The sequence below is a fragment of the Hemitrygon akajei genome, chromosome 4, assembly GCF_048418815.1.
Source record: "Hemitrygon akajei chromosome 4, sHemAka1.3, whole genome shotgun sequence".
Classification (NCBI taxonomy): Eukaryota; Metazoa; Chordata; class Chondrichthyes; order Myliobatiformes; family Dasyatidae; genus Hemitrygon; species Hemitrygon akajei.
The window spans coordinates 194,660,750-194,674,108 of NC_133127.1; the positions used below are offsets into that span (position 1 = coordinate 194,660,750).

General features: G+C 46.6%; 1 protein-coding gene across 2 annotated transcripts in view; it reads left to right on the top strand.

The window, feature by feature from the left end:
• slco2b1 (solute carrier organic anion transporter family, member 2B1) overlaps positions 1–13,359 on the top strand; it is a 107,527-nt gene that overhangs the window by 24,950 nt on the left and 69,218 nt on the right. The window contains exons 2-4 of one of the 2 annotated variants that reach the window (XM_073044317.1): positions 8,627–8,742; positions 9,750–9,880; positions 12,223–12,360. In XM_073044317.1, coding sequence (XP_072900418.1) covers positions 9,788–9,880; positions 12,223–12,360 — 231 coding nt within the window. In that variant the 5' untranslated portion in view covers positions 8,627–8,742; positions 9,750–9,787. The remainder of the gene's footprint in view (positions 1–8,626; positions 8,743–9,749; positions 9,881–12,222; positions 12,361–13,359) is intronic. The other variant, XM_073044316.1, reaches the window with a different exon arrangement.

Here is a 13,359-nt window from a genome sequence, read left to right on the forward strand (position 1 = left end):
CAGAGCATTGTAGACTTAGCCAGCTCCATCAAGGGCACAACCTTCCCCACCATTAAGGTCTGGGCCCAGTCCTGAGGAAGGATCTTGGCACAAAATGTTACTCTTTATTCCTTTCTGCAAATGCTGCCTGACCTGCTGAGCTCCTCCAGCATGTTGTGTGTGTTACTCTGGCCCGAACTGTACGGTTTCCTGGTTAATAAGTAGTTAGCCTGAGTTAGCACACAGAGAGATCTTTGTTTAGTCCATAATATTAACAATGGTTGGGTGGTGTTTTGGTAAACAGATCATGTGAAATAAATCCTGTATCTATACTCAAGTTCAATGCAGTGTGAGATTTCCATGAAAGATTACCTCTCAAACATTGAAGTGTTTCAACGGTCAGGTGGGGTGATAAGGAAATGCTCAAAGTCCAAGTTCTGGCAGCTCAGGTTCCACGGAGCGGAGATCATATGGCTTGAAGCCCTGGGCAGCTCCGATGCCCTGGAGTGGAGGTTCATGGATTGGAGCCCCAGGCAAAAAGTGATCAGAAACAGGCCCTTCAACCCAACTTGGTAATTCTGACCAAGATGTGCATTCCCATTTGCCTATGTTTAGCCCATATACCTCTAAACCACAGGAAAGTAGCATCCATCATCAGGGGCCCTGACTGTCCAGGCTATGCTCTCTTCTCACTGCTACCATTCAGCAAGAGTTACAAGAACCTTAGGTCTCACAAAACCAGATTCAGGAACATTTTTTACTCTTCTACTATCAGGCTCCTGAACCAGCGTGGATAACTTCACTCACCTCAACTCCGAACTGATCCCACAAACTATGGACTCACAAGGACCCTACAGCTCAAGTGTTCTCAAAATAAATAAATTAATTAAATATTCATCAATATCATCATCATTATATGCCATGTCATATGACGTTGGTGATCATGGTCTTTTGACCATGAATGTTCTTGGCAAATTTTTCTGCTGAAGTGGTTTGCCATTGCCTTCTTCTGGGCAGTATCTTTAGAAGACAGGTGACCCCAGCCGTTATCAATACTCTTCAGAGATTGCCTGCCTGGAGTCAATGGTTGCGTAACCAGGATTTGTGATCTGCACCAGCTGCTCATACGACCATCCACCACCTGCTCCCATGGCTTCACATGACCCTGATGGGGGGCTAAGCAGGTGCCACATCTTGCCCAGGGGTGACCTGCAGGCTAGTGGAGGGAAGGAGCTCCTTACACCTCCTTTGGTAGAGACGTACCTCCACCCTGCCACTCGATTATTATTATTTGTTTCTTTTTTCTTTCAGTTTGTCTTTTGGACATTAGTAGCTTGTCAGTCTTTGCTTATGGATAGTTTTTCAAAAATTCTATGTATTCCTCTATTTTTCCTGTAAATGCCTGGAGAAAATGAATCTGAAGATAGTATATGGTAACGTATGCATACTTTGATAATAAATTTATTTGGATTTTGTATCTTAAATTCCCCCAGTTCTTCATACCAAAGGAAAAAAAATCATTCCTCAAGAGATTTTAAGGAGTAGGGGATGTTTTTTTGGAATGTCGTCCAGCTGTGATTGTGTCTTTCCAGGGTTTGGAAGGGAAAAGTGGGAAACCAGATCTCCACAACCAGGATTGGCCAGACACTAGTAGACAATCACACTTTATGGTCGTGATAATAAGAACTCTGAATCCAAACTCATTTAACACACCCATTACCCTCTGTCTGAAGAAGTTGCCCCTCAGGACTCTTTAAAATCTTCCCCCCTCAAACTGGACCTGTGCCCTCTTGTGTTTGAGCACATCCTACACAATCAGGAAAGCTCACCAATCCCTCGACTTTCTGAGGAGGCTGAAGGGAGCTGGACCTCGCACGTCTATACTCACATCCTTCTACAGATGTGCCACAGGGAGCATCCTAACATGCTGCATCACTGCATGGTACGGAAACATGGACTGCGGCTGGCAGGAAGGCTTTGCAACGTGTAGGACCGTAGCCCAGTGGTTAGCACAACACTTCACAGTACCAGCAACCCAGGTTTAGTTCCCACTACTGTCTGTAAAACGTTTGTATGTTCTCCCGATCGTCATGGCCATCCCTCACGGTCGAGGATGATGGTCTTCATTCTGTTGATCTATTTATGGGCTGTCAAGTGGCTTATGAGTGCAATCTTAGCTTTGAAAGTTCTCCCGCATTCAGGACAGGTTGTTCCAGACGACAGATCGGGCTTTGGTTGTTGCTGCCTCTCTTTCCGTTTTCTTCTCTTCTAATTCTGCATGCCTGTTGGCTTCGGAAGCTGCTGTTCCTTAGAGGAGTACAGTGCAGAAACAAGCCCTTTGGCCCATCTAGTTCATGCCAAAATCAGTTAAACTGATCAATCAGGTGATTTCTTGGCACATACAAATCGACTGTTTGTAATTGTTTTGTGCCTTTCTAACCAACCGGTTATACTGCAATGGATTTGAATAGTTGTTCCACCTCTAAAACAATATTTAACAAACTGGCCTGCAAATATTTATTGCTTCCTCCATCCTTAAATAGCTCAAATAACTGTCCTCGGATCGTATTTCATCACTTCTGCAGCCAAGGGTTGGAGGTACTGGTGATCTTGCTATGACTTCTCTCTTGCTTCTTTCTTGGATGCTGGTTTGCCAGAGTTTCCCGTCCTTGGCACTGGTTTCCCTATTGTTGATATCGATGTACATTTCTTCATGTTGGCTTTTAAGACATGTTTGAATCTCGTTCTCCCTGTAACCGTGTGGATATCCCCCAGGTGCTCTTTGCCCTCTTTCCAATTTTTATGACAGTGTCACCACATGGAGTGGATTTTATAGATCGGAGCTTCAGGCAGCTTGGAATCTGTGGGGCGGAATCAATGAACTTTGTACAGTTGAAAGCGCATGGGACGGAGTCTTGTACAAAACCAAAGCTCAAAATAAATTATCAAAGGATTAAGGATCAACTTTATTCGCCATATACATTTACATATATTAAGAATTTGCTGTGGTGTGTTAGTTGTGGTGCGACATGCAACAAAAACATTCAATAATGATAAATAATAAAGAATTATATTTAAAAAATTACAAGTACTGATATGGTGTCAAATGTGCATAAATGCATTATAGATACATCAGTGCAATTTAGATGCAATATGTTACCATATACTATTTGAGATTCATTTTCTGGCAGGCATTTACAGGAAAATTAAGCGATAGGATTTACGAAAAACTATCCATAAACAAAGATTGACAAGCAACCATTGTGCAAGGAAAACCTGAGAACATGAGTTGTAGGGTCCTTGAAGGTGAGATGTAGGTCGTAGAATAAGTTTAGAGTTGGGGTAAGAGAAGGTATCCACGGCAGTTCAGGATTGAGGGGTAAAAACTGTTCCTGAGCCTGGTGGTGTGGGTCCTGAAGCTCCTGTACCTCCTGCCCGATGGCAGCAGTGAGAAGAGAGCATGGCCTGGGTGGTGAGGTCCCAGATGATGGATGCTGTTTCCTGCAGCGGCACTCCTGTAGATGTGCACAGTGGGACCAGGCAGAAAAATGGTTCGGCACAGCCAAGAAGGGCCAAAAGACCTGTTTCTGTGCTGTAATGTTCCATGGTTCTAGGTGGGGAGGGCTTTGTGTGTGATGGACTGGGCTGTGACCACTACTTTCTGTAATCTTGGGCATGGTGTTTACATACAAAGCAATGAGTGGTAGTGAGTACAAGACACTCCCCACCACAAGTGATTAACTTTATCAGATTAATATTGAGTACAAGAGTTGGGATGCCATCAACATTCCCTCTAATTTTTGTTTACAGCTGCATTGTTCTGAGCAGCGAATTTTGACACGGCACCTTAAATCTTTTTTTCCGTACTATGCACATTAAACAGACACAAATGGCAGCTCGCGACACAAGCAAACAATGCCAGTAGGTCAGAACAAATGATAGGCACATTGTCAGAAATAACATGTTTTGACTGGATAGCACTGGTGTTCAGCAGGCCAGTGGTTTATTAACAGTGAGCTGCTGACTTCCATCCTGTGTTTATTGTTCCAATTTGTAACAGTGTTGTAATCTGAAACGCTGACAATGTACACATGTTGAAGCTCTAAAACATTTCAAAGTAAAAGTTGTAGGTTTATTATTTAAAAAACCTGTGAATTATATTAATTAACATAATTACAGTATATTGCAATTATATTAACATAGGTTTCAAAATAATATCAAGATAATTTCAAAACGATATTACAATTATATAAAAGAAAATTCAAGCTGCGTAGTAACAAAGGCCATGTGCACGGGAGCATTTTAGTTACTGTGTGGCTGCGCACCTTCACAGCTTAGAGGGAAGAGAGAATCTCAGATACAACGGTACAAAATGGTGCTTGGTTTAGAGCGATATGTTTAGGACCTTGTCCAGGAAGAATATAAAGAAAAAATAGTAAAGGTAAGGCTTCTATAGATGTGTGGTGCAGAGTTGGGAATGGTGCGGTACTGTAGTGGTCAGTACAATGCTTCAGAGTACAGGCGACGCAGGTTCATATCTTGCCGCTGTCTGTAAGGAGTTTGTACGTTCTCCCCGTGACCGTGTGGGTTTTCTCCGGGTGCTCCGGTTTCCTCATTCAGTCTAAAGATGTACCAGTTGGTGGGTTAATTGGTCATTGTAAGTTGTCCTGTGATCAGGGTTAAATCGAGGGTTTCTGGGCAGTGTGTCTCGAAGGGCCAGAAAGGCCTATTCCAAGATGTATCTCAGTAAAAATAAAGGACACTAACCTCCCTCTCTTCACCCTCAAACACCACTACCTCATCATTTCCTATCAGTCACTTTATGTACAGACACTCCTGTGCCTAGAGTCCCTTTATGGACATACAATCAATCGGTGTGCATAAGCTTAACTTAAGTATTTATATTTATTGTGGGTTTTTAGTTATTGTGTCTTTATCTTATTTTTTTTTTGTGCTGCATCTGATCTGCAGTAACAGTCATTTTTGACTAGTTGCATCATGGCCTGGTAGGGAAACACCGATGCCCATTGAATGGGAAAGGTAGCGGATACAGCCCAGACCATCACGGATAAATCCCTCCCCACCGTTGAGCACATCTACATGAAGCACTGTCGCAGGAAAGCAGCGTCCATCATCAGGGATGCCCACCACCCAGGCAAAGTCCTTTTCTCACTGCTGCCATCAGGAAGAAGGGACAGGAGCCTCAGGACCCACAATGCCAGGCTCAGGAACAGTTATTAGCCTCAACCGTCAGACTCTTGAACCAAAGGGGATAACATCACTCAAGTTCACTCGCCCCATCACTAATCTGTTCCCACAACCTATGGAATCACTTTCAAGGGCTCTTCATGTTCCTGATATTGCTTGCTTGCTTATTTATTCATTTGTTTGTTTGTTTATTTATTTTAATTTTGTTGTCTTTGGGACACTGGTTCTCTGTCCATCTTGTATGCAGTCTTTTCATTAATTCTATTGTGTTTCTTGTACTTGCTGTGAATGCCCACAAGAACATGAGTCTCCGGATTGTATATGGTGACAAACGTACTTTAATAATAACTTTGAACTTTTGCTGGAAGAACTGGGCGGGTCAGGCAGGATCTGTGGAGGCAAAGAGATGGTTGGCATTTTGGGTGAAGACTGCATCAGTACTGAGGGTGTGGACTCTCCCTCTGCCCCTACAGATGCAGTTGATCCACTGGGTTCCTGCAGCCTTTTTTTTGGTCTGGATTCCAGTATCTGCAATCTCTTGCATCTTGCAGCTTGAAAGCAGAAGCAGATTATTTCAGGGTTGTCACAGCAGCATAGCGGTTAGCGCAGTAACGCAGCAGGACTCTCCGATGGGGGTTCAATTCCTGCCACTGCCTGTAAGGAGTTTGTACGTTCTCCCCATGACTGCCCGGGTTTCCTCTGGGTGTTCCAATTACCTGCCAGATTCTAAAGACATATAGGTAAGGGTTAGTGAGTTGTTGGCGCTGGAAGCGTGACGACGCTCGCCAGCTGCCCCTACCCAGAACAATCCACGTACTGTGTTGGTTGTTGATGCAAACGATTCATTTCGCCGTATGTTTTGACGTAGATGTGACAAATGAGGCTGATCTTTAATCTTTTAAAATCAGTTCCAGAGACTGAATATAAAGATGTGGTTCCTGAATACCGAAGGAACTTAGATCTGTAGAAAGAGAAACTAAATGCTGAATAGGATAATTCTGTCGATGATGGGAATCTGAAACAAGTACAGGAAATGCTAGAACACTCATCAGGTTAGTCAGTACCTCCGGGTAGAGAAACCAGTTTCAGCTGCTTGACCAGTTTGACTTGCAACATTTGATGATTTATGCACCCACCGTACAGAGTGTACCCTCACCTCATTACTGCCGTCGAGGAGGAGGTACCTACGCTCAATGTTTCAGGAACAGCTCCTTCCTCTCCACCGTCAGATTTCTCAGTGGACAGTGAACCCATGGGCACCACCTCACTATTTTTGACTCTCCTGTGGCACTACCCAGCCAGCTGGTGGCGTAGTGGCATCAGCACCCGGCCTGCGGAGCGAAGGCTCCCGAGTTCGAATCCAGCCGGCGCCCTTGCACGCTTTCCATCCGAGCTGGGTTGAGCGTCGAGCTAGCAACCGGGCCTCGTAAAAATAAGAAAGCCTGCTTAAAAAAAAAACGCCATCATGACAGTGTCCTGATGACTCCAATCAGAGTTAAGGAGTTTCTTCTTCTTCCTCGGCACTACTTATATACTGATAGATAAAAATTAAATTGTATATTTTGATTACTTATTTAATTGATTTGACGAAATATTGTGGGCTGAAGGATCTGTTCCTGTGCTGTACTGGTCTTTGTTCTTCCTGTAATGTTTAGTTTTCTTTGTGTTACACTGTATGGCTGTAGTGTACGTGGCGTCCAGGGAGGGGTAGCACTCTGGTGAAGGGGCAGCTCGCTCACCTTTGGGCCCCACTGGGCACTCAGCTCTCACCTGTGGCTCGAAGTAGCTGTTTGCGTGTGACAGCGACCCCACCCCAGTACACCGCCTGGACAGGCGGGCTCAAGCAGGTGAGAATAGCTGACCAGTGAGGTCCGGACATCCCTGTCCTGGCGCGTGAAGTCAGCTGTGGCGCACTGGGCGGATGAGACCTAACAGCTGGGAAGGCGGTTCCTCAGCGCTTCGAGGAGGGCGAAGGGCATGACAGGATATCGAAGGCATCATGGTCATCCACTGTAACCAAGGACGTCCCCAGTTTGCGACGCTTGTTCGCACCGCTGGACTCAGACGTCTGGGGTCGAGAGAATGGAACTGCCCCAGTGCAACGGCTTTCCCAGCTCTCCTGCACGGGCATCCTGTCGTTGATGGCCACGCTGGACAGCTCTGCAAAACAGCAACTTTCATGACAGAGGCCAGTGTTAATAAACCTGATTCTGATTCTCACCTGTTCTTCACCAAGATGTTATGTAATGCAGACAGTGATTAATTCTTGGCTTAATACCTGTCGATGGTGAATCAAATTCTGACTCATAGTGAAGGAAAATTGGAAGAGAATTGCTTGAGTGGTAGCAGACCGTGAAATGTTGATGCATGATTACACAGGGCTCGGTGAGAAAGTGCCTGAGGTATACTGTACAGTCGTCATCTAATCCTCATAAGGGTGTATCTCCCATGAAGGAATGCAGTGGACTCAGTGGCCACTTCATTGTGTATCTCCTGTACCTAATCAAGTGGTCACCGAGTGTATGATCCTGCTCTTCTGCTGTTGTAGCCCATCCACTTAAAGGTTCGACGTGTTGTGCATTCAGAGATTTTCTTCAGTAACACCTAGTTATTTGAGCTACTGTCACCTTCCTGTCAGCGTGAACCAGCCTGGCCATTCTCCTCTGACCCCTCTCATCAACAAGGTGTTTGTGCCCACAGAGCTCCAGCTCGCTGGATGATTTTGTGCAGACAGTTGTGCATGAAAATCCCAGATCTGCAGTTTCTGAGATACTCAGACCACCCCATCTGGCACCAGCAATCAATCCACGGTCAAAGTCACTTGGATCACATTTCTTCCCCATTCTGATATTTGGTCTGACCCTCTTGACCGGTGCCTGCATGCTTTTATGCATCGAGTTGCTGCCACATGATTGGCCGATTAGATATTTGCTTTAATGAGCAGGTGTACCTAATAAAGTGGCCACCGAGTGTAGACAATATTCCAGTACAGTACAGGCCCTTCAGCCCGTGATGTTGTGCTGACTTTATAGCATGGTCTTTGGTCATCAGTGGGCATTTTTGAAGTCTCTGTCACGTTTTTCATTACATTTTTCTTCAAATCTCCTTCCCACTCCCACATTACTGTGGCAAGTGACATGTCTTCAGAAGATCTGGGGCAGTGGCTTAGATTCTGGCACGGCGTGAACATAGGACAGCTCAGTACAGACCCGTCTGGTGTGGTCAGTACGGACCCTCTTTCCTCTCATCACTTTAAAATTGTGCCTGCTCGCATCTGACATTATTGCGCTGTGGAAGAGAAACTGGCTGGCTGTCCACTCTGACTACACCTCTTCAATAGCTCTTTCTGAATTTTTCTTTCTTCCTATTTTCGAAAATCTGCTGCTATTTCCTCCTGTGTCTTGGGTTGTTATGACCATTATTTTTACTTTTTATTTAGAGATACAGTGCAGAACAGGCCCTTCTAGCCCAACGAGCCACGTACCCAGCAACCCACCGATTTAACCCTGGCCTAATCACAGGACAATTTACAATGACCAATTAAGCTGCTGACTGGTACGTCTTTGGAATTTATTTAGTTATTTATTACTCGGATACAGCGTGGAATTGGCCCTTCGAACTGCTCTGGCCGATAGCTGCCGATTTAATCCTAGCCTAATCAGAGGAATGTGGGATGAAACCAGTTCACCCAGGAAAAGACCCATGTGCTTACGGCTGAATGTTCATACACCTGACAGAGGGTGCTGGGGTTGAACTCTGAACTCTGACACAGTAACCGCGACGCTACCGTACCACCCAAACTTGTTGCTTGGGTACGTTTTAAGAAATGTTCCGGGAAAGCAAAACTAACGAGAGAGAGGAGCTGAGAGGACAAAGAAAAGAAGTGGTGGTTATCTCAATCTCAAATTAGGCATAACAAATATTTCCAATGATAAAACTTATCCTGTGAAATCGCTAGAATCAAGCTGAGCGACACCTGCTAAGAAGTTTCTTTAAAAAAAATGGTGTATCATAATTACGGGAAAAATTACAGAACAATTACATGTATGTAAGTGATTTATAAAACTACAAACATAAAGTTAAACTCCATCTAAAATAATTATTCTCACCCCAATTCCCTCTCTCCCCCCTCTCCCTCTCTCCCCCCTCTCCCCTTTCTCTTCTCTCTCTCCCTCTCCCCTCTCCCTCTCCCTCTCCCTCTCCCTCTCCCTCTCTCCTCCCTCTCCCTCTCCCTCTCCCTCTCCCTCTCCCCTCTCCCTCTCCCTCTCCTCTCTCTCCCTCTCCCTCTCCCTCTCCCTCTCCCTCTCCCTCTCCTCCCTCTCCCTCTCCCTCTCCCTCTCCCTCTCCTCCCTCTCCCCTCCCCCTCCCCCTCCCCCTCCCCCTCCCCCTCCCCCTCCCCCTCCCCCTCTCCCCTCCCCTCTCTCCCTCTCCCTCTCCCTCTCCCTCTCCCTCTCCCTCTCCCTCTCCCTCTCCCTCTCCCTCTCCCTCTCCCTCTCCCTCTCCCTCTCCCTCCCTCCCACATTCTCTCCTCAATCTCGGTCCCACCGGCTCTCCCCCCCCAGTCTATCTCTCAGGTGACAGAGTGACACCATTTGTCAGGATGGGGATTACGGGACGTCCGTCTGTTGTGTCCAAGTCCGGCCAGGGGGAGAAGCCCAGAGGATGCACTGTCAACCCCTTCAACAGCATAAAGGTGAGTGCAGAGTCCGTAGAACGTCACTGCTCTGGGCTTCACACTTCCCAGGTTCTGCTCCCTATAGCCTTGTGTGTGTGCAGTCCGTCTGAGATTCTGCTGAGTGTGTCACTCGGTGAACTAACCCTTCACACCCGTTGTTTCCTGGGGCTCCCAGACAGTCCTGCAGACGAGGCCAATTCACAGCTCCAGAGCCATGTTTAAACTCCTGCTGCATTGACATCTACCCCACCATTGGCAGTACGGCCTACTGTGAACATTATTTGGACCCTATTGAAGAAAAGATGTGCTGACAGAGGAAGCTTACAAGAAAGATTCTGGGAATGGAAGGATTAATGTATGTTGAGAACATTTGATGGCTCTGGGCCTGTGTTTGCCGGAGTTTGAGGGGTGATCTCATTGAAATCTGTCAAGTATTGTAAGTCCTAGTTAGAGTAGATGTTTTATAGTGGGGGAGTCTAGGACCAGAGGTCACAGCCTCAGAATAGAGGCTCATCCATTTAGAACAGAGATGAGGAGGAATTCCTTTAGTCAGAGGGTGGTGAATCTGTTGAATTCATTGCCACAGACGGCTGCCGTTGCCCAGTCATTGGGTGTATTTAAAGCAGAGATTGATAGGTTCTTGAATAGTCAGGATGTTAAAAATTACGGGGAGAAGACAGGAGAATGGGCTTGAGAGGGAAAATAAACCAGCCATGATGGAATGGAGGAGTAAATCTGATGGGCTGAACGGCCTCCTTCTGTTCCTACTGCTTATGGTCTTACTGTGCTGTGGTGTTGTGCGTACTAAGAGGAGCAGGAAGTGCAATTGCTCTACAGCGCCATCATTCGCTTACTGGGGTTCGATTCCTGCCACTGCCAACAACGAGTTCATGCGTCCTCCCCGGGACCGTGTAGGATTCCTCTGTTTCTCCCCACTTTCCGAAGGTGCACGGGTTAGGGTCAGGGAGGTGTGGGCAAGCTATGTTGGCGTTGGAAGTGTGGTGACACTTACGGGCTGCCCCCAGCACGTCCTCAATGCTTTATGTTCCACAACCTCACCTCGCCCCTCCACTGAATATGAAAGAAGATCCTCATGCGGATTCTCTCAGCCATCGAAGAAGGCGATTTATTGTCATCTGACTGTACATAAATACAACCAAATGAAACGTCGTTCCCCTAGACCACGAAGCACCCACAAAACATTCATCACACACAGCACATAAAACAAAACATGACCATAAATAGGTTAATAAAATATAATTGAAAATGCATGTGTAGTGAGCAGCTCAAGTAAGCAGTTTGTTGTCCCAGAAGTGACACAGTCTCACAGCCTGAGGGAAGAAGCTGTTACCCAGCCTGGCAGTTTAGTCCTGGTGCTCCTGGACCTCCTTCCTGACAGTAGAGGGTCAAAGAGGTTGTGCGATGGTGGCAGAGATCCTCGACAATGCTTCAGGCCCTTCCTGCACAGTGCTCCCAGTAAATGTCACAACTGGGAGACGAGGAGACCCCGGTGATCCTCACGGCAGTTTTTACTGTCCTCTGTAGGGTCGTGCAATCCGATGCCTCGCTGCTTCCACGCAATGATGCAGCCAGACTGGACACTCTTGATGGTGCTTCTGTAGAAGTTTGTTAGAAGGGGGCAGGAGAGCCTCAATCTCCTCAGAAAGTCGCTGCTGTGCCATCTTGACTAATGAATAGGAGCTATGGGTTGAGGTTAGATTATCCGCTATGTGCACACCAACAACTGTGCTCTTCACTCCCCCCACAGCAGGATTCCTGCCACTGTCTGTAAGGGGTTTGTACACTCTTCCTATGACCGCTGGGTTTCCTCCCATAGTCCAAAGGCGTACGGGCTAGGGTTAACGAGTTGTGGCCATGCAGTGTGGGTGTCGTAAGTGTGGTAACACTTGCAAGCACAATCCTTGATATCCTGCTACTGTAGCCTCACTTTGCCCCTCCCTTGAACAGAAAGGCAGGTCACCACACGAACGCTCTGCAGGGGTGTGGCGGTAGCGTAGCGGTTAGCACAGTATTGTGGCTTCGGGCATCGGAGTTCAGACTTCAATTCCGTTGTCCCCTGTAAGCAAGTTTGTATGTTCCTTGTCATAGGCTTCCTCTGGGTTCTCCGAGTCCAAAGATGAGTCGGTTAGTAGATTAATTGGTCATTGCAAGTTATCATGTGATTAGGGTAGGATTAAATAGGTCAGTTGCTGGGCAGTGTGGCCTGTTGGGTCGGAAGGGCCTGTTCCGTACTGTATCTCTAAATCAATAAATAAATACTTTTAAAACTTGATCTGCCAGGGACGGCAGGATATTTCTAACTCAGAATGGCCTCTCTCTTATCTTTCTTCCTGCTCCAGTTTTTTGTTCTGTGTCATGGACTCCTGCAACTCTCCCAGCTCATGGTATCCGGGTACATGAAGAGCATCATCTCTACCGTTGAGAAGCGATTTGGGATGACGAGCCAGACCTCGGGGATGCTCTCCTCCCTCAATGAGGTAGGTGTCAGAGGCTGAGTGGTGAGACTAGTGGGGGAGGTGGGCAGGAGGCTATAGAATCATAACAGAATTCCAGGGCACCCCTGCACCCTGCCCCATCCTCGGTGTCGCTACTTTACCAAGCTGGAGATCCAGAGGACTTCTCCAATGATCTCTGAAGTTCAAAAGACCCTTGTGGAATTCACACGCGTGGTCACTTTATTACCTGGTCATTAATGCAAATATCAAAACAGCCAATCACGTGGCAGCAACTCAGTGCATAAATGCATGCAGACGTGGCCAAAGAGGTTCAGCTGTTGTTCAAGCCAAACATCAGGATGGGAAAGAAGTGACTTTGACCGTGGAATGATTGTTGGTGCCAGACGGGGTGAGAGTGTGGGGAGAATGATGCAGGATTTGGCGTTGAAAGGGTATGGATAGTTAATTTGGACTCAGATGATTAATGATTAATTTTGGCTCTGTAGCTGAAACCTCCCTAATTCCGGGTATTCATTGTGGAAACCAGAAACCCACACCCATCTGAAGTATGGCTGGTGACTTATAATGTTCCATTCGCATAAAGCAACGTGAACTTCCGGCCATGTAAAACCATTCATGAGAGAAGGAACTGCAACACACGCATCGGATTCATAGGGAGGCACCAGAGTGTAGTGGTTCAGGTAACGTTGTAAGAGTGCCAGTGACAATAGACAATAGGTGCAGGAGTAGGCCATTCGGCCCTTTGAGCCAGCACCACCATTCAATGTGATCATGGCTGATCATACACAATCAGTACCCCGTTCCTGCCCTCTCCCCATATCCCTTGACCCAGCTATCTATAAGAGCTCTAACTAACTCTCTCTTGAAAGCATCCAGAGACTTGGCCTCCACTGCCTTCTGGGGCAGAGCATTCCACATATCCACCACTCTCTGGGTGAAAAAGTTTTTCCGCATCTCTGTTCTAAATGGCCTACCCATTATTCTTAAATTGTGGACTCTAGTTCTGGACTCACCCATCAG